Source organism: Patagioenas fasciata, chromosome 3 (genome assembly GCF_037038585.1).
Source record: "Patagioenas fasciata isolate bPatFas1 chromosome 3, bPatFas1.hap1, whole genome shotgun sequence".
Classification (NCBI taxonomy): Eukaryota; Metazoa; Chordata; class Aves; order Columbiformes; family Columbidae; genus Patagioenas; species Patagioenas fasciata.
In genome coordinates, this window is record NC_092522.1 from 72,615,265 (window position 1) to 72,634,472 (window position 19,208).

General features: G+C 35.3%; 1 protein-coding gene across 8 annotated transcripts in view; it reads left to right on the top strand.

Moving 5' to 3' along the window:
• TBC1D32 (TBC1 domain family member 32) overlaps positions 1-19,208 on the top strand; it is an 80,082-nt gene that overhangs the window by 13,027 nt on the left and 47,847 nt on the right. For all 8 annotated transcript variants that reach the window (XR_011738403.1, XM_065834808.2, XM_071806594.1 and 5 more), the window contains 12 exons: positions 122-181; positions 1,268-1,367; positions 2,495-2,632; positions 4,002-4,094; positions 4,349-4,491; positions 8,761-8,888; positions 10,013-10,214; positions 13,128-13,210; positions 14,892-15,030; positions 15,743-15,830; positions 17,362-17,480; positions 18,121-18,237. Coding sequence is in view for 7 of the 8 variants with exons in the window: in XM_065834808.2 (XP_065690880.2) it covers positions 122-181; positions 1,268-1,367; positions 2,495-2,632; positions 4,002-4,094; positions 4,349-4,491; positions 8,761-8,888; positions 10,013-10,214; positions 13,128-13,210; positions 14,892-15,030; positions 15,743-15,830; positions 17,362-17,480; positions 18,121-18,237 (1,410 nt within the window). In the remaining variant the exon portion in view is untranslated. The remainder of the gene's footprint in view (positions 1-121; positions 182-1,267; positions 1,368-2,494; positions 2,633-4,001; positions 4,095-4,348; positions 4,492-8,760; positions 8,889-10,012; positions 10,215-13,127; positions 13,211-14,891; positions 15,031-15,742; positions 15,831-17,361; positions 17,481-18,120; positions 18,238-19,208) is intronic.

Here is a 19,208-nt window from a genome sequence, read left to right on the forward strand (position 1 = left end):
CATGGAATATGTACTGTGCGCAGGATCCCTAACAGAACAGAATTGGAGATAATTTATATTTTTTAATTAAAAAATAAAACATATGTCAAAAGTTGACATTAGGTCTTCTTTGTCATTTTAGCATGCGTATTACAGCAGAGCAGTGGTACTTAGGCTTTTGGAAAAGAAGTATAAGTCTTTGGTAAGTATTTCCCAAGGCAAATTTACTTGGAACTTGTTCCTGCTTTGCACACAGTAGTTTAGACTATTTTTTCCCCTTTATTTCCCTTTTTGTCAGAGATGTTCCATGTTGTTTAGCGAGATGAACCTTTTGGATTTTTTTTACTTTGCTGAAATCTGAATTTCTCTTTTCATTGTTAAATGAAAAAAGGGTATGTGACCAGTTCTGCGTTAAGGGAAATTTGTGTGTTTTATAGCAAGTGTTCAATTAGGATTATTATTTATTGTGTTACATTCATATTTAGAATTATTTCTGACAACATATAAAAATAACAAATGGTGCTTGAAAAAATATCATAAAGACTCCATGCTGAATTTGGATTTTTGATGTGTCCTTTAAGTTGTGATATGAGGCATTAAGGATTCAAGGTGTCAGCAAGATAAATTGGGAAAACATCTCTAGTTATGTAGGTGTTACTATCACATATTCTGTATTGGCAGATCTCTTCACTATGATGGAGGTTTCATTGCTTTCACTAAGACCAATATAAGTGTGGAATCCATTAATATAGATGGGACTTTGGCTATATTCTGTAAAATCTTGTAATACAAATGAAATATGATGTAAACTGTATGTGACTGATACAACCTTAAGGTGGGAGGCAAGGATACAGCTATGATAATGGTACATAGCACTGTAATAGCATTGACAGCACCCAACAGCCAAACTTACAGTTTAGTGAGTGGTGTATTCAAAACAAAGTTTTCCCTGTGTGGAAAATGAAGATCTTCCATAGTAATAACAATATGGTAATCACAGATTGCTATTAACTTCTCAAAATACTTGCATGTTTTCTGTACTCTTCTTTGTAGATTGTCTTAATGCTTATGGAGCTGATAGTGTGGTAATTTAATAATAGTAATGTATTTTAATAGCCCTATGAAATTTTGCTTCCTGTTGGTTAACACATCCAAAGCCTTGAAACATGAGGTAATTGCTGTGAAGTGGATCTTTAAGTTCTTATGTAAAGGAGAATATTGTATACAAGAGAGAATGACTTTATTGTAAAATACCAGGTATTTTTTTATTGTGTACTTATTTCCACAGATTAATGCAGCTGTGCAGCAATGTCTTGATTATTTTGAATTTTGCAAGGCAGTAGTAAATAAAAAATCCAGAGTCAATGACTTCTTCCAGCAGCACTGTAGTGAGTATCTTTGCAATGTCTTGCATTATATGCATGTATATCCATATTCTCTAGGTCAGCAGTGTCAAACTCATTTTCACCAGGGCCACATCATCCTCTCGCTTTCCTTCAAAGGGCCGAATGTAATTTTAGAACCATATGTAGCTACATTCATATACTCCTAAAATTACATTTGGACTTTTGAAGGCAACCGCAAGGCTGATGTAGCCCCGGTGAAAATGAGTTTGACACCCCTGCTTGAGGTCTTTGAGCATGCTGCCTGTTGAGGGTTAAGATTGTGGGGTGTCAATAAAACTCTGGCAGATGTATTGTTAACCTCCTCTCCCCCCCACTTCCCCCTTTTCCCCCTCTCTCTCCCCCCTTCCCACTAAGGACAGGTGATCGGGAGGGAAAGAAGGACAGAGAGAAGAGAGTTGGAAAAATTAAAGATATTTTACTAATGCTACTAATGAGAATAGAGAAAATAATACAAAATATACAAAACCAATCTTGAAAGTCTCAGCAACTGCAGAGCCAGCACCCAAAGTCCTGGATTAGACTCTGTAGCCAACCGGAGCTGGATTCAGTCTCTCACTAGGCCTCAGTTTGCAGGGACAACTAGCAAGGTCCTCTCCTAATGTCGGCCATAAGCAGAAGGGAAAAGGAAAAAGGGACGAGATCCTCGTGATCTCCCACTTTTATATGAAGTATTCATGTGAATGGAATGTTATACACAGTTGGTCAGTTTTTTGGTCACCAGTTTCTCGTTGCCCCTCTCGCGAGATGTCCATCCGTGCTTATCGATAAGTTTGCATTCCATTGCTAGGTTTACCAAAACATGTATCTGGTTTTCCAGGAAAATGCAGCTAATATGAAGGTTTTAGCTGGCAGGCAAAATTCACTAAAAGAGAAACTTATTTTTTAACAAAACCAGGACACTGCCTCAAGAGGAAGACATTCTATCTGTTCTTTTTTTCCCCCAAATATTGTATGTGTGCCATTTGAGAGAACAATAACAGCAATGCCTAGTTACATAAGCTGTCTGTCTTTATGTACAAAATGAGCCATAACGTTCCAGGTAGTAGCTATGTACTGTGAAGTAAACAGAGTCAAATTCAAAACTTTTTTTTTTTTTTTTTTGGTTAAAGGTGATAAACAGAACTTTTCTTACACTGGATCAGGGTTGCAGTATATCTATTTTGTTCATTCACTGTGCCTCTTAGGAAGATTGTTGATCTATAAGCAAGGCCGAAATCTCTTCCCAGTACAGCTGAAAAATAAAAAAGGTAAGGGCTGAGGAAAATGGAAGCTGTTGGGCAACACTTTATCCATACTTGATACATACTTCCACTTCAATAACCTTAACTGCTTAGCAATTCTGTGCCTGGAAACCTTTCTTAAAAGATGGCATAGGTAATTTTGGACATCAACACAGTTTTTTAGTCTTTGATGGATGTAGTTGAATAGATTACTTTTGTCCTCACATTTAAAATGTTAATTTCATGTTGAAGGAGAGTTGAATCAGTGTGTAAGTGGTTCAGTCTTTCTAGGTATGAGTAATATCTTTTGTCAAACCAATTGATAGAATTGGTTGGAAGAGAAACTGTTTTTCAGGTGTGAAAAAAAATCTGTATTTCAAGCTAATTGCGAGTTGAGAACAATTACTTTGAGCTTAACCTTTTAATATAATAAAGGTAAAACAGTGGTAGAGGAAAAGGTCAGTACCTGTGGAACAGAGGTGCTAATAAGGACAGAAGATAGGAGATGGAAAAGCTCTTGGACATCCAGAGAAATCTGCATATGGTTGTACATTGTGCAGGGTTGGCAAATACAAGTGTGTGACAACAACTGTAGTGTTGCGTTACGTCAGTATCTCTATGAATTCAATATGGAATTCAAAACATCACTGGATACTAATTCTGAGACTTGTAATTTGAAGGTATTTTATACTTCTGGTTTGAGAATCGGGATTTAATAGATCCAATGTAGAACAATTGTAAAGAAGAAACATCTACTAATTGAGTACTTTGTCATTTATGGATTATCTGTATAACATGATTCAAACAGTGATCCATTGGTGATGATTGCTTTTTCTCTCCCCTACAAAAGCAACAATCTCACCATCTATCTCCTTAATGCTATCCTTTTCAGCTTCATAGATAACAACCCTTTCCTCAGAAATTGTCTGGTTTATTAACATAATGATATTATTAAACTTGGAGCAATAGTTCCTGACCTGCATTTAGCTACATTTGTTGCTTTTGTTTGCAACCCGAGGAAGAGTTGTCTGACAGCTTGTCTCTTTTCTAGTTGTTTCATTAAATCTAATGGCAAGGTAATGGTTTTTCCTACAGTTGTGTATATTCAGCATTTTCAAACTTTGGCTGCCATCTGTTTCAGTGGCAGACAGGGTAAAATTGAAATTGGCTAAATTGGGAGCAAGATCAAGCCTTATAAGTTGATCACTGAAAGACCTTGATAGCATCCCAGGGACGTGCAGGTCATTTGCTTTATTAGTTGTATGTATGTTGATTTCCTCAATAAAGCAAAACATTGTTTACATGCATTTGCAAAATCCATTTTATTGTTAAAATGAAAGTTACACTTTAATTTGCAGATTACTTTTCTCTCTTTTTTTTTTTTTTTTTTTGATAGATAGTGTATCCATAACCAATCTGTTGGTATTATTTACTCAGCTTATTTATTGCTCTCCAAGTTACCCAAAGGCACTTGTGGCAGCACATGCAGGTAAATGTCTGGTTTTAATATATGATAACATATATAATTATAATGAGGCATGTGGTAACTTCTTTTGCAGTTTTTAATTTGGGGCAGTTATTTGTGCAGATTTTTCTCTTTCATTGCTCCCGTAACTTTTCTTCTTCCCTCTAACTGTGTTAAATCAATACTTAACAGCATTATAATTCAGAAGTATCTACATAAATCATATAGATATGTTTATGTAAATTAAAATGTAAATAAATACTTCTTGTGTTCACCAGACAATTATTCTCCAGCAAGTCTTGTAATGGAGATTCTGCAAGTTTTTTGTGATCAAACAGGATGTACTGCTGAATGTTTATATACGGATGCAGTGATAGATGCCCTACTTCATCCTGTTCAAAGTTTACTGAGTGGCACAGAGGTTTGTAATAATCTTCCAAATAGCTTTAAAATCTATAGAATATTATCATTTTTTTCTGCATTTTCTATAGAGAAGATTTATTTAGTCACATGGTAACTTCTGTAGTATTTTCTACATTAGCTGTTATGTCTTAAATAGTGTAGGCTGTCATTATGATTGGTCTGACAAACTTGGTTTTCCTGAAATCTTTTGAATAGTAGTAAAAATTGTGCTGTAGTGAGACTGCGCCCTTGGGAAAATCACGTAGCTCGATTTTTAATTTTTTTTTTTTCTTCTGATGTTTTTGTGTGTCTTTTGGATACTTCTTGGCTGCTTATTTGCTCTACCTGCTTTTTAAAAGGCAACTCACTTCTATTGTTTTGTTTTGTTTGTTTTTTTTTAAATCGAGCTGGCAATTTCAAGTATTCCCAGTAATTAGCATAAGTAAAATATGTAATTCTTCCTGGAAAATTATTATTTTCTGAACTGGTAAAAGGAAGAGGTGTTTTTGTTTGTTTGTTTGTTTTAACATTTCTATAACAATTGTCAAAATCTTGGGAAACATTATGTACCTTGAAAGTCTAGTTATGGTTTAAACCTGTCGTATTCTCTTTGTTTTCACTGAGACGATTCAATTGACCGAGGTGACTGTAAGTCTCAAGACAGAGAGGCTGTGGGTCTGAAATACCCATGGTGGAGACTGAGCTTTCTTCCATAAAGAGAGCTTGAGAGAAATTAATGGCTGAGAAATTTAAAATTTACTTCCCGAGACTCACACAAAGACAGTCTGGGTCCCTATTAAATACCTCATCTAGGTTCTTAAAGTTGAATTTTGTCAGTATCCTTCTGATTATTTTTTCAGTGCAGTTTGTTTATTTTTCAGAAAAGCCTCTTTGTATTAATTCCTGAAGATATTCCAATGCAATTTCAGAAGTGTAAACAATTAGTTCCCAAGTAAATATTTTAAAGTGTGTATTTCTGTAAAGCTTAACATGATAGTCTTGCAAAAATTTGATAATGTCAATAATTTGGCTCTTCTGTGGGTATCTGTACTGAATACAGTAATGTTACTGATTTAAGGCTATCTATGGATGCTTTACGTTGTCTTGTTTTTACTGTACATTGCAAAAATTTAAAGCAATTTTTTTTTCAAGTACAAAATATTACTTGAACCTGAATATGCTTTGAACACAGATAGTCAGATTGAAAAATAGTACTAAAGGAATGCTTCATTGACTTGCTCTGATGGAGGCCTGTGTAATCCCCCAGGCGATCTCTCTGGTCACAGGGTACTCTAAAGCATATACAACTGTCTCTCTTCTTTCTTATACATTAATAGTTAAAAAAAGAAATTATCTCAATGTTTGATAGTTCTTCCCTTTTTTTTTTGTTTTGTTTTTGTTTCTGTCTTTCTCAGCTGTTTCTCTTAGGTAGCTGAACTCTTTACGAATTGTAAGCCCTCCTGTGATTTCGTAACTGGTCTGTTTAATAAAACAGGTCATGTTAAAGATTATTTAATCCAAGGTAGCTGTAGAAGGTTGGATATGTGTTGTGAATCTGGAACATGTCATATTTGTTCTAACAAAAGTGCAAATCTTTTGCATTACATTTGGCAAAACAGTATCTAGAAAAGGTAAACCATGTCAGAGTGACCCTTTTCCTCTTTTACAAGAATTTGAACTATTTTTTCTTCCCAGTCAAACCATTGGCACTTCTTAGTCACCCAGAAACCCTAACATTGGACTCTAATACTGGACAATGCCTGCCTCAAAAGGAAGGTGGCCATGTATGCATCTTTTTTCAGCTTGGGTTATGGGCGTGGGTATCACTGGAACCGCGTATGGTTGTACAGTGGGCCTAATGAGCAGACACAATGCTGTTATTTTACATTTGAGCTCTGAATTCCCTCAGATAAGTGCAAGTCTTACTTGCCTTTTAGGCAGAGGAGTTTTGTGTATCTGTAGTAGAGAGGCAAGGGGAAACTCGGTGACCATGAGCACTAGTTGTCAGGCAGATCAGTTTGTGCACAGCAATATTGACCTTTTGGGCTCTGTTGCGTCTGAGTTGCTGCTGAAGCGTAGCTGGTGCGGAACAATGTATTAACTTTTTAAATAAACAAAGTACCATGTTTTTGAGTTTTGTTTTGGTCTTGCACAGGAAAAACAAAGTAATATCACTCTTGAAAACACAGTGACAGCACAGTAGGTTCCTTTCTTAAAATTCTGAACAATAATAGCCAGTAACCTAAAAATAAAAGATCAAAGAGATTTTTTTAACTCTCTGTCACTGAACATTTTAACTAAAAAAAAAAACAAGACAAAATTGTATTTTTCTCTTGGGTTACTTTGACCACCAGCTTTAATAGTAAATTCCTTATTTTTTAAAGTAGGCAGTTTAGTTTTCCTTTGTGCGTTATATAAAATGTAGAGTTACATGTAAGAGAAGAAGCAGAAGCTGGATTGCATAGCATTTTAAAAATAATTTCTCTTGTGAGTCCAGCTGTCCTTGATGAATAACAGAAGAGTGGAAAAGATTTAGACAGTGGACTTAAACTTAAGGACAGTGGTGCTTTATTACCCATTCTGACACACTAGCTATTTAGCAAGTGTTATGGGGAAAGTAACCCCTGCCTAGTTCGTTGTTGTCTAAACTGATTCTCACTGTCGACTCCACTCAGTTGTCCTGGGTGTGGATAGGGGGAAGCTATCAAAGGGGACATCTCACTTTGAAAACTGTCCTCCTTCTTTGTAAGTATATTTATGCATAAATTGTAGAAATTTGGAGTGTTTCTCAGTCCCTGGATGAGAAGGTATGCTCTGGCTGTCTCATGACTGTATATTATTGTGGCATATGAACAGTAACAGACTTTTGGTGAGCACCTTTAGGACACTACATAAGTCCTACAGAATTACAGCTACTGTTGACTGTCTTGCCCTTGGCACATCTCCTTATCCCCTCCCCTGGGCTTGGCAGCCTGGGCTTGGGACAGCACAAGTAGTGGTGTGGGTGTCCAGCCTTGAAGAGAGCTCTTTGAGAAAGCTCTGCTAAGAAGCCTCAACCGAGATCCTCCAGTGATGGCTCTGCTAATAAGCCTCAGTGTGGACTCATTCCATCCTCCACTCAGGAGTGTTTTTTAAAAGGAGATTCTTGTCCTCATTCCCTGCCTGTAGAAGCATTGAAGCCTACTGTCCCATTGATCTGAGTTGTGACCCGCAGACATGATTTCTTGGTTTGCTTCACCTCAGACCTGTTTTGTCACTATAAATCCAGTTACACGGTGATCATTGGGCTGTATCTGACCATGGTTACTGTGACTGGAGCTGACCTCAGCTCATTCACTTGACTTCCTGGCTTAACCTTGGACCTCCCTCATCATTGTGGAGGGGAGCTGGACTGTTGGGTGGACCTGATTACTACCACTCTACCTTGTCTGCTCACTTTGCTTGGGTGTGGTGGAACTGCCTGTCCATCTGATGGCGAGCCATTCTATCTACCTGCTTTGTTTTCATGCTTATCTCCTGGCTTCTCGTCTCTTACTGAGCATTACGCCACTGCTCCTCTCTGACAGGCTCTTCATGGAGCACCCATATTCTCCTTGTCTGTCGTGGGAAAATTGACTTCACATATTAATAAGCAATAGCCAATTTAACATTAATTTGATTAGTACATTCATTAGTCATGGTACCATACCAAACAGCCTGAATCCCAGTGTTAAATATTCAAGTTCCACTTGATTAGAGCCTATTTTTGGCTCTACAGTGCTCTGAAGTGAATAAGAAATTGGCAGAGGATTTCTGCTTTGCTCCAGTGGGGAAGGCTTGCCTCACGATTCCAAAGCAAATGCCTGTTTGGTCCTACGGCAGCTTGGACATGAGGTGGATGCAGAAGATCTTGGGAACCAGAATTTCATTTCTAGTCAGAATGTTGCCAGTGTGTGTGCAGCAATGAGAGAATTAGCATGATTCTCACCTTGATTCAGGTATTGTTCTTATACCCCTAGATAGTGTATCAAGAACCTTTCCACATTCATGGTGGTGAAAGAGAAAAATGTGTGTTTTCTATATCTGTGCAGTCATCGGACTTCTGCCATAATCATTAGAAGTGAATTATTGCCATTTGTGATGAAAAATTCTATGTAATGGTGTTTGAACATAGGCTGTTTACTTATTTTGTTTAAGCCATTGAGCAACCATCAGGAAGGTGACCTTCACGTTCTGCATACATAAGCCAGGCTTGAATAAACAGCTTTCACAAAAGCATTGAATTTATTTTTTTTTTCCTTCCACATAGGTGTATATAAATTGTCTTGAAACCACTTTAATTGATGTAGCTGATATTTTGACAAGGATTGCTGCTGTAGACGATGGTCTTTCTCTTCTTCTTTATGGAGAAAATGAAAAAACTGCTAAAGAAAATCGGTAAGAGTGCATTAATGAATGTCATTAGTGAGTACTTTAATGAACTGCATTAGTGTTACAGGACTCATTTTCTTTTTTTTTTTTTTTCATCTGTAATGTGGTATGTTTTGTTTATGTTTGGTGTAAAATATCTGATTACTAAGTAAAGTAGTAAGTGTTTCAGAGAATGTGTTAGAGAGACATTTATGTGTATAACTAGGTGAAACGGCAGTTTAAAGAAATACTTTTATTAAAAGAGATTTCCATAGTTTACTTCTTTTCCTTATTCATGTGAGAGCTTTCCTTTCTCTGAATGCAGCTTCATTGTATTCATGGTACTTCTGTTCAGGCCAAAGCCCTCTCTTCTCTGTTTTTTGGTTTTTTTTTTAGAATATTCAAAATCAACATAATTTATTGAAATAATAGATTTAATATGGCATTCACTTTTCAATATATCTAGTAGAGACAGATCTTGTATCAGAAACTGTCATTTGTAACTCTGTACCTAGCTTAGGATCTTTGTGGTCCTGTGGGTAGTATATTGTTGGCTGATGCTAAAACCTGAAACACGATAGTAAAATTGAGAGTGGCCTTTAAAAATATCTAAGCTGTAGGTCATGAAAATGTTTGGAAAGCATGTCTTCTAAGTGGAGTAATTTCAGAAGTTGCATGTGTTTTAAGGGGGGTTGGAGAAAGAGTTGTTCTTCTTCATCACAAACCTACAAGTCTTCAGAAGGAGCTCTCAGATAGGAAAAAGGAAGAACAAAGACAAATTTTGCCTTGTAGTGATATCCTTAACGCTGATTAAACAGAAGCTAGAATGTTTGTCTTGTTACTCTTGCTAAGTGGACTCCCCTAAAACACAGTCTCTGCAGTTCATGGCCATGTGGGCTGGATGGAAGACACTGATACATTTTTGCTTTATGTAGACTGTAGCCAAAGTAACATCATTTGCTGTACATTTTTTTTTCTTCTGACTGGTGTTACAAGTTATAATTTAGTTGGGCCCTCCGTAGTGGGTCATAGTTTCTTTCCATAGTTTTCTTTTCCACTAGAAAAAATTAAATAAGTTTAGTCAGAGGATTTGTTTCAAGGCTTATTGATGACTACAAACCAGAATTTTAAAAGTGTTATTTTATTTCTAGCCCTACAGCTGTTCATATAATTGTTCAGTTTACAAAGAAACTTCTTCATGACGACATTTCTCATTTATCTGGATCCGAGCTTTTGCCAGTTGTTAAAGGAGCTTTCATTTTTGTATGTCGTCAGATGTACAGCACTTGTGAAGGCCTGCAGATGTTAATTCCTTATGGCTTGCATGAATCTATCACAGAGGCCTGGAAAAAGGTAAGTCTTGTTTTGTATTGGGAAGACTGGGAAAAAATCTTACTGGAAGAAGTTCATCTTATGTAATAGTTATTATTTGCTTCAGGTTACTTATATTTAAGTAGTGAGATAATGCTTGGAACTGTTCTAAAAATGAAATTCTGTTTTTTCAAATTTTCCTTCTGTATGCGAACCTAGCAGCAGCTTAGTTTGAGTCTTTCGTGCCTTAAGATTAAACCAGGAGCTCTCAAGTTGCATCAGTAGACCTATTTTTCGTTTTCCTTGATGCTAGAGGTCACCTGACGTCATGACAGCCAGTGTCCACCACAGGTCTTGTCTTCACACTTGGTTTGGGATATTTTGAAAAGAGAAACTCCGGAGATGTGGTCTTAGTAATTTTTAGGTTAAACTAGTTTGTTTCAGTGGGAAATATGGAGGAAAAAAAGAAGGTTCCAAATACTTGATCTAAATAGTTAGATGCCATTGTAATGTTCTCAAGAGACCATAACAAAAAGTGCCAGGAAGGAGTTACTGTCTTAGCTGTGTACTTGGATATCTTAAGAAGTGTAGAGTCTGTACTTCAACTTCAGTTTGATCCCTAGTCTGATGCTTTTTCTGCATGGATGAGCTTGGGTGTAACAGTTGTGTGTATTCTGGTTTCTGTTATAAATTTACTGAACAAGATGTATTCACTAAACTTTTTGTTGTTCTGGTAGCCATATGCAGTGTGAAAATTTTTATGTATTAAAAAATTTAGTTAAGATGGAAAAATTACAGCAGGTCTTGCAAGAGCAGTTTTCAGAAAGTTCACCATAAAGTAAAATACAAACAAACATTTGAATCATTAAAATAACATGGCTAGTATTTATGTAAGAGTAGCATATAAAGCTTCAGCTTTGGCTTCCAACTAAATTGAAAGCATATTTAACCTACAGGTATTAGAACTCGTAGTGGAACACTAAAATTTAGCTGTGTTATTTCACTTTATACTGAAAAATTGAACCATCTCTTTTTCTTTCTCCAGTGATTGTAAAATATTTTCTTAGAGGAGGATCAACCAAGCTGGAAGAAAAAATTGGCTAAGAAAAGAGGTTTTTTTGGAGATGAGGAAGGGGAAGAGGGACTTGAATGCAAGGGAAAGAGAACGGAGCAGCTATTCTTCCTGTCAGATGCTGTATGCTTATATGATGATTAGAAATTTAAAAAATAGAGTCACGATGTAAACTGAGGCAGAAAATATCAGGAAGATAGAACATGAATAGAAGAGATACTGAAATCACCAGCTTGTGGGTATTTCTCACAGCTTTCATACATGAATATTATTGTGAAAGCATACATTTTGATTGAAAATAAAATATATTATTACTTACAATCATAATAATATCACAGTAAACTCTGTTTCTTATCAAATAATGTTGGTTTTGAAACTTGTGTTCTTTGCTTTGAGAACTTGAGGATTTTATTGAGAGTTAAGGAGTTTATTTAACTTGAAACTTGCTGTGATTTACATAACTCAATAATTTGTCTTTTTGTGCTTTCTCATTGTGTCAGTCCTCCTAGAATTAACCTTTTATTCTGTTTAATGTTTATCACAGGCAGGGTATTACGTGCTTTTGATTGGCATTTCCAGTTATTTGCTCCAAAGCACCACAGCATTTCCACATGCAAAAATAGACTTCTTTGCACATTAAAATCCTTTATTATGGTACAGAACATTTAGACAAATTGTTTTGATACATACAAGATAAGTAGGTGCAATGTGTTGAACTTAAATCATGAAACATTTAACTGACAAAATGACATTTTCTTACATCACTCTGGAGGTCAATTGAGACTGAAGAGCAATCAACATATTCAGGACTTTAGGAATTGACAAGTTAATATAGGAAATTCACATTTTCAATGCTGTGATGTTGATTACTTTTTAAATTGCTTGTTGTCATTGTTAAATTTTTAAACATCTGCAATATATAAAGTATTTTACAATTTATAGTGTAGCAAAAATGATGGACTTTGGACTCCATTCAAGAAGTAGTGAGACTGGTAATTTATTTCCTCCTATTTTACATGTCTCTTGGATTTTTAAGACTGGTGGAGAAACCATTTTTTAATTGGCAGATTCTGCAGGAATTATGGGATAGAATATGTACAGATAATAATAAAAGGCAAACTTAACAGAACCAGGACAACTAAGTAGTTTAATAGAGGAATATTTCATGGATTTATTAAATCACCTTTATAAGAGAGTAAATTAATTACTGCTCACTTTAATTTGAATAGTGCAATTTGGTTTTTATCCCAAGAAACATAAAATAACTTAAATCATTCATCTTTAATATACAGTGTTTTTCATGTTAATTATTTTCAAATATAATTTAAACTAGGAACTCCATCAAATATAAAAATATGCAAATGTATTTGTCTATGTTTGTAGCTCTAATTATATCCATGCCAATAGAGATAATATGTATACTTTATAAATAAGTAAAATAAAAATTGGTAGGAGTACTTAATGAATTTGGTGTTGAGTTGTTGAGTCCAGAAGCTGTTATGTCCGTTACCTGTGACAGAAGTGGAGTAAAGAGTTCCTTTCTGATTTTTTGTTTGTTTTTAATATCAATTTTTGCTTTGGGAGTCTCTAGTCAAAAAGTAAAAAGAAATAGGTTTTTATTATAAGAATTCTAATAAATATATTTTTAAATGTACTAGCTTTAAAATGGTTTATACCCAAAGAAGAAATAAAAGATAAGCTTTTCTGGAATAGAAGCTGTAGAGGAATAGAGGATTCTGTGCCAAACGATAGAATGCAACCTGGTCACTTGTTGGTTTGTTTGTTTTTTAATAGATAACAAGAGAATGAGCAAGATCAGGAGTTTAAAAATGGTGTAAATAAACACTAAGGATTTATTTATGTATTTATTTATTATTTCACAGGCAAGTTCGCTTTCAGAAAGAGTACCCACTCCTGTAACTGGCATGGAGTCGACTTCATCAATAAACCTGGAGTCAAAAAACACGTAAGTTGGTGGTTAATTTATGCACATGCACAAGTATTAGCACATGCTACTACTTTAGCCACAGTTGAGGCATTTTGTAATCCTGTGTCTTTTTGCCAGAAGCATAGTGGTAGGTAGAGGGAGTGGAATCATCCTAGCATAGGTCTCGGTACAGTTACAAATTGTTCTTGACCTTTCAGGACTTTCTTGCCTTACAGAGTCGTGTCGAGTTTGTGTAAAATTGACTTATAGTTGATTCTTTCTGACTACAGAAATTGGTTTGAGGAAAATGTGAATTAGAAAGCATAAAACCAAGTATCTGTCAGAGTTTATCTGATGGCTTTGATATGGTATTAAATTAAAAAGTGGTTCTGCTGAATGGTATCTGTGCCTTCAAAATATTATGTAATGAGATTGCCAGCATTCTGGCTGAAAGCCTGATACGTACTAAGTGAAAGGCATCCTTCCTTTTATACTAAAACTTCATGTCCCTTTATAAAAGTTTGTGTGCATTCAGATGAGAAATATACAAATATTTGAGAGCCTGAAAATTCAGAGTGATGTTGGTGGTAGCACAGAATCTAGTTAGTTCAGTAGATTCTTGTTTATACTTTACCATAGATTTAGTGTATCATTTGCAAAGATGCCTCAACAGTTATTACTCTAGTCTGTGTTGGTGGCATGTGAGCTGGTTAGAGCAGTTCAAATCTAGTGGTAAAAAGAAATGTAGGGATGCCGAGCTCTGACTGAGGCAGCTGTTACTAATCACTACCATTGACATAAGCTGTGATTTCCTCATCTAGATTTTTTTATTTAACTGTGGAACAAGACATGCTGATATATTTCTGGGTGAAATTTTTGCTTCTGAACATGAGGGGGCAGGGATTTTGCAGGATAAGTGATTGAAGTTTGGAGTAATGGTTGACTGCTACAAAAAAACCTGCATGCTGCTTGCTGATGAGAAGAGTCAAAAATGGGAAATGAGAACTAGAGATGAGAATCCAGTAAGCAAATACTTTTAGAGAAACAGAATCACAAGAGTCTAGTGATACCTGCAGGGTTTGTACCTAGTGAAAGGTGATGCAGTTGCTTCGCTTTTTAGGGCATAGAATATTTTGTGGGGCAGAGGGTATCATCGTACTTGATTCTTGCAATTGCTGTTCTTTCTGCCATGTCTGTAGAAAATATTTTCTGTATACTGCTGTTAGTACATGAAGCTATTGTGTATATACAATGCCTAATTTTCATAAATCTGTGCTAAATTCTAGTAGGAGTCTCTTGTCTCCTCAAATGTGAGTTTTTATTAGTTTCTCATAGTATTTTCATATTAGTGAGAAATTCACTGTCTGCTTTGCCAGTTTGTAACTGTCACATCAATACCGTAAGACTTGTCTAGAGTCAGGTAGCATGTCATAAGTACATTTCAGAATGGTTCAGATCTTTTGGATTCCCCATAACATCATCTTCCTGTCCCAGGTTCCTACCTAACCTTAGTTTTGTTAGGATGAGTTTGATTGTTTGTACAAAATACAGTCTAATACATATTACATATTACAGTCTAATACTTTCCCAAAACTTTCTTAAACTCACATAAACACACAGAGTAAAAACAGAGTCCAATGAATGAAGTGTTGTTGTTCTTCTTTTTTTCCCCATGCTTTTTTACATATATTTTTTAATTATTATTTTACTACTCTTGCAGTTTGTTATGGGAAGAGACTTTGTTAGATGCCTTGCTAAATTTTTCTGCCACACCCAAAGGACTATTTCTGCTTCATAGTACGGGTGCCTTGAATGACTGTGTGAGCTTTATGTTCAGCAGTTTATCAAAAAAACTCCAGGTAAGCATTACAGAGTCTGTGAAGTTTTTGTTTCTCGTAATGATCATAATAAAATATAGAAATCAAATAATAAGAAAATAAGTTCAGAAACCATTTTGTCACTAAATTTTTGCAAAAAAAGAATTCAAAATGTAGCTCACCATGTTTGATATTGGTGCCACACTGATTTAAGTTTATCAGATGTTGCTCATCTTCAGAATGTCAGGCATATACTTAGTTTTTCTGACCTTTAACTGTAAAGTTTGAAACACTAGGAAAAATAATTTTTAAAAAATTCTAAGTGAATATTTTTCTAGACCACATTGGTAGGTGATGTTGAAATCCAGATCCTAGACAATACTTGAAATGTAACCAAAAATCAGATAATATGCATTTTAGGAAAAAAAAACATAATGTTACAGACATCCTACTGAGTGTGTGCAAAAATAATAATAATAATAAATACTATAATTTTTATTTTTTGCTGATGTTACGTGTCTCAACCATAATACTTTGCACTTAAATTTTGAAAAATAAATTTGATAAAGATGTTTGGTTTGAAATTTGACTCTGGTGAGTCTGTAGAGGATAATATCTATGAACTGTTCAACTCTACATACTGTGGATTAAATTCTGTAAACAAGTGTAGGAAAGATCAATATTTAAGAGATCATTAGAGAGTTTCAGGCCCTCTGAATAACTAACACTGTGCTTTTGTATTTGTTACCAACAGGCAGATGAATATGAAGAGTTTGGTAATAGAGTGATTGTTACACAAATGGCAACAACACCGACAGGTGCAGTAGCTCTACAGAGTTCAGGTAAATTGAAGAATTATGTTGTTATGAATAGTTACATGTTGTAGTCTTGCATATTAGAAAAAGACAGAAAGAGGCTAAGAAATATCAACTGAGTGGAATAATAACACAGTATTAACAAGGACTACTTAAATGTCTATTGATTTCTTCATGGTGGAAATTCCAGTTTTTAAGTCATCCACTTATCTTTGATGCAGGTCTGTTGTTTGTTTGTTTGTTTTCCTTAAGCTATGTGAAATCTTTACTTCATTGCTTTGGATTTTCAGAATTTTCTTCTATGTGCGTGAAGACATTTATATCTGTTAAAAAATTAGTTGCTAATGATTTGCTAGTGCTTCTTATTGATCTACAGATCAGAATTAATAACTGTTGATTTCTGCAGTTTATATGTACTTTTTCACAGTTACTGACTACTCATAGTGAGAAACTGCAAATGCCTAAATGTCATTGGCACTTTTATACAATAGTGAGATGGAACTGAGATTGTCTGAACCGATAGTTCTTCTCATATGTCAACCCATACCACCAGAGCCCCTTCAGATTGATTCTCAGATAACTCAGCTGTTGCCATACTACGCAGCTGTCTAGGTAGCAGTTATGTTAAAACTAGAATCTTATCAATTAACTAAAGCTACTGTCTTAAGTTGATAAGGAAGTCCATGAGGTACAAAAGTTGAAAGTATCCTCTCTGAGAATCTAGAAGTGACTGGTGTGTAATTAAAAGGACTCAACTGAAAGACTGTCAGAAAGGCAGGCAAATTCTGCCAGTCAAGGAAACTGATTGTTATTTGCTTGTTTTTTATGCCTCTGGGATCTTTCAGAAAGCAGAGTGCAGATCTGCTTGAGGAGCAGCCCGTATGTCCTGTTTAAGGTTCTCTGCCAAGTTGCTTCTCATGGCCTTTGGTGTTTAAAACAAATGGTCGACGAAAAATAATCAGTATTGTTTTTCAACCCTGAGAGGAGGTTGTGTAATGTATGTAAAGTTTGCATTAGGCCTATAACTTACATTTGAAGATTTCAGAGTTAGATGGTTATCCTTCTTCAATTTTAATATTTAGCATTTTAAATTCAGCTACTAGTGCTTCTCTTAAAAAGATTTTTTTCAGTCCTTAGCCTTTCATTGTGGTATGTTTTAATTTATTAATGAATTGTAGTAGATCTGTATTTTTAAAACCACACAGCCAGTATTAGCTAGGCCTCGATCTGTAGCAGCTAACTTGTTAAAGAAGGTCAGCAGCTCATTTATGTGGAAGATATAGAAATGTCATCCTACTTTAGTATAATAGTCTGCAAACTGTTGCTGTAGATCTTAAATTGAATAGAAGCAGACTGCTGAGTAAAGGTGTTTTGACTAAAGGACTGAAAATAGCAGGGAGAGCAACCTCAGGCAGTCTGTCTTGTGAAATTTTAGTCCACAATGTAAAGAGTTTTGAGAATCTGAGTTAGAATTGTGGTATTCAATGTTTGTTTAATATGAAAATTGTTTTTCTGGTGTTCTTGGCATTCTCATGATTAGAACAAAAATTTGGTTTAGGCTTTATAAAGGCACTTGTAACTGAACTATGGGCTCTTTTGGAGTGTGGAAAAGATGATGTGAGGATAACCCAACCTAAATCTACTCCAGTTGACCCTATTGACCGGAGTTGTCAGAAGGTGAGAAGTTACTTATCTTCTGTATTGGTGTGGAAAAAACATTGCTGTATTTCAGATAGGATGATACATATATTTCTGTGAATTTTTATTGAGACTATTGCTTCTTGGCACGTGAAGCAAAATTACTGTAATGCACTAGTCAAATGATGACTGATTTAAAGGATTCTTGTGTTGCATGGCAGATCACAGTACCAAGCATCTGTTGAAGTAAATATGAAATAATAAATAACAATAATGACAAAAGTGAAAGTCTTGAAATACTGGCCATCAGTTCATATCTCTGGTTACTGTAGTAAGATAAGGCAGAGTAACATGTTTTACAGTATGTTGTGTCTTTAGATTTTAGAAATACGTGATAATGAAAATATTATGATTTTCAAAATTACTTGTACAGTTTGATAGATAATACATAATTTCACAGATGCTACTGGACTTTTAAGTTATATGGACACCTGCCAGCGTTTACAGTCTTGTTTTGGGCAGCTCTAGTTCTGTCGAGTTCAGCCTGCAAAGAAGGATAAGAACAAACTTAAAGTAAATGGCAAATAATTGTTAACATCTGTTTGGTTTTACTGAACTGATTAACATACTCTTTTGTCCCTCCCCTCCCTTTTTTTTTCTTTTTTTTTTTTTTTTCTAGTCTTTTCTGTCTCTGATAAACTTGCTCACTTACCAGGCAGTTTTTGAGCTCCTGAGTGAACAAGATATACCAAATAAACAAATGTATTCACTCCGAGAAGTACCTACAGATGTTATTGTAAGTATAGTTTTTACTTTGAATGAGAACTAAATACTTCTGTGAAGACATTTTTTTTTCTGAGAAAATGTTAGTGTAATAATAATTTTTTTCTTCTCACTGAAAGTTTTTGAAATTTTCTGCATTTTGTATTATATACAGCATGAGGGCAGTATATACACATATCACTTCATGTTAACCTAAATATTCATTTTGAAATCGTAAAGATAATATGAAATTTGATGCCTACTTTAGTGATCAGCTTTTCTGACTTATTACGATTCTGTTTTTCTGTGGAAAAAAAGTGACATACAGAAACGCTTCTGTATGTGCATACAGTTACATGCTGGAAGATGCTGGAAAACCTCTATACTCATATTTTATATAACATTGCTCTATGACATTATCTGTGGATTTAACAAAAATTAAAAAAAAACCAAAACCAACAAACAAAAGAACAACCAAACACATCAAAACTTCAGACTTTCTTAATAGCACAGATGATTTACATGCAGAAAAAATTACTAATTGGAAAGCTACTGATTAAGGCCTATTGAAGTCCTAAGAAAAATAGTATTACCATTTCACAGCATCACAGAATCACAGAGTGTTAGGAATTGGAAGGGACCTCGAAAGATCATCTAGTCCAATCCCTCTGCCGGAGCAGGAGCACCTAGATGAGGTTACACAGGAATGTGTCCAGGTGGATTTTGAATGTCTCCAGAGAAGGAGACTCGACAACCCCCCTGGGCAGCCTGTTCCAGTGTTTGTTACACTCACTGAGAAGAAGTTTCTTCTCAAATTTAAGTGGAACCCCTTGTGTTCCAGTTTGAACCCATTGCCCCTTGTCTAACCATTGGTTGTCACCGAGAAGAGCCTGGCTTCATCCTCGCGACACTCACCCTTTATATATTTATAAACATTAATGAAGTCACCCCTCAGTCTCCTCTTCTCCAAGCTAAAGAGCCCCAGCTCCCTCAGCCTTTCCTCAT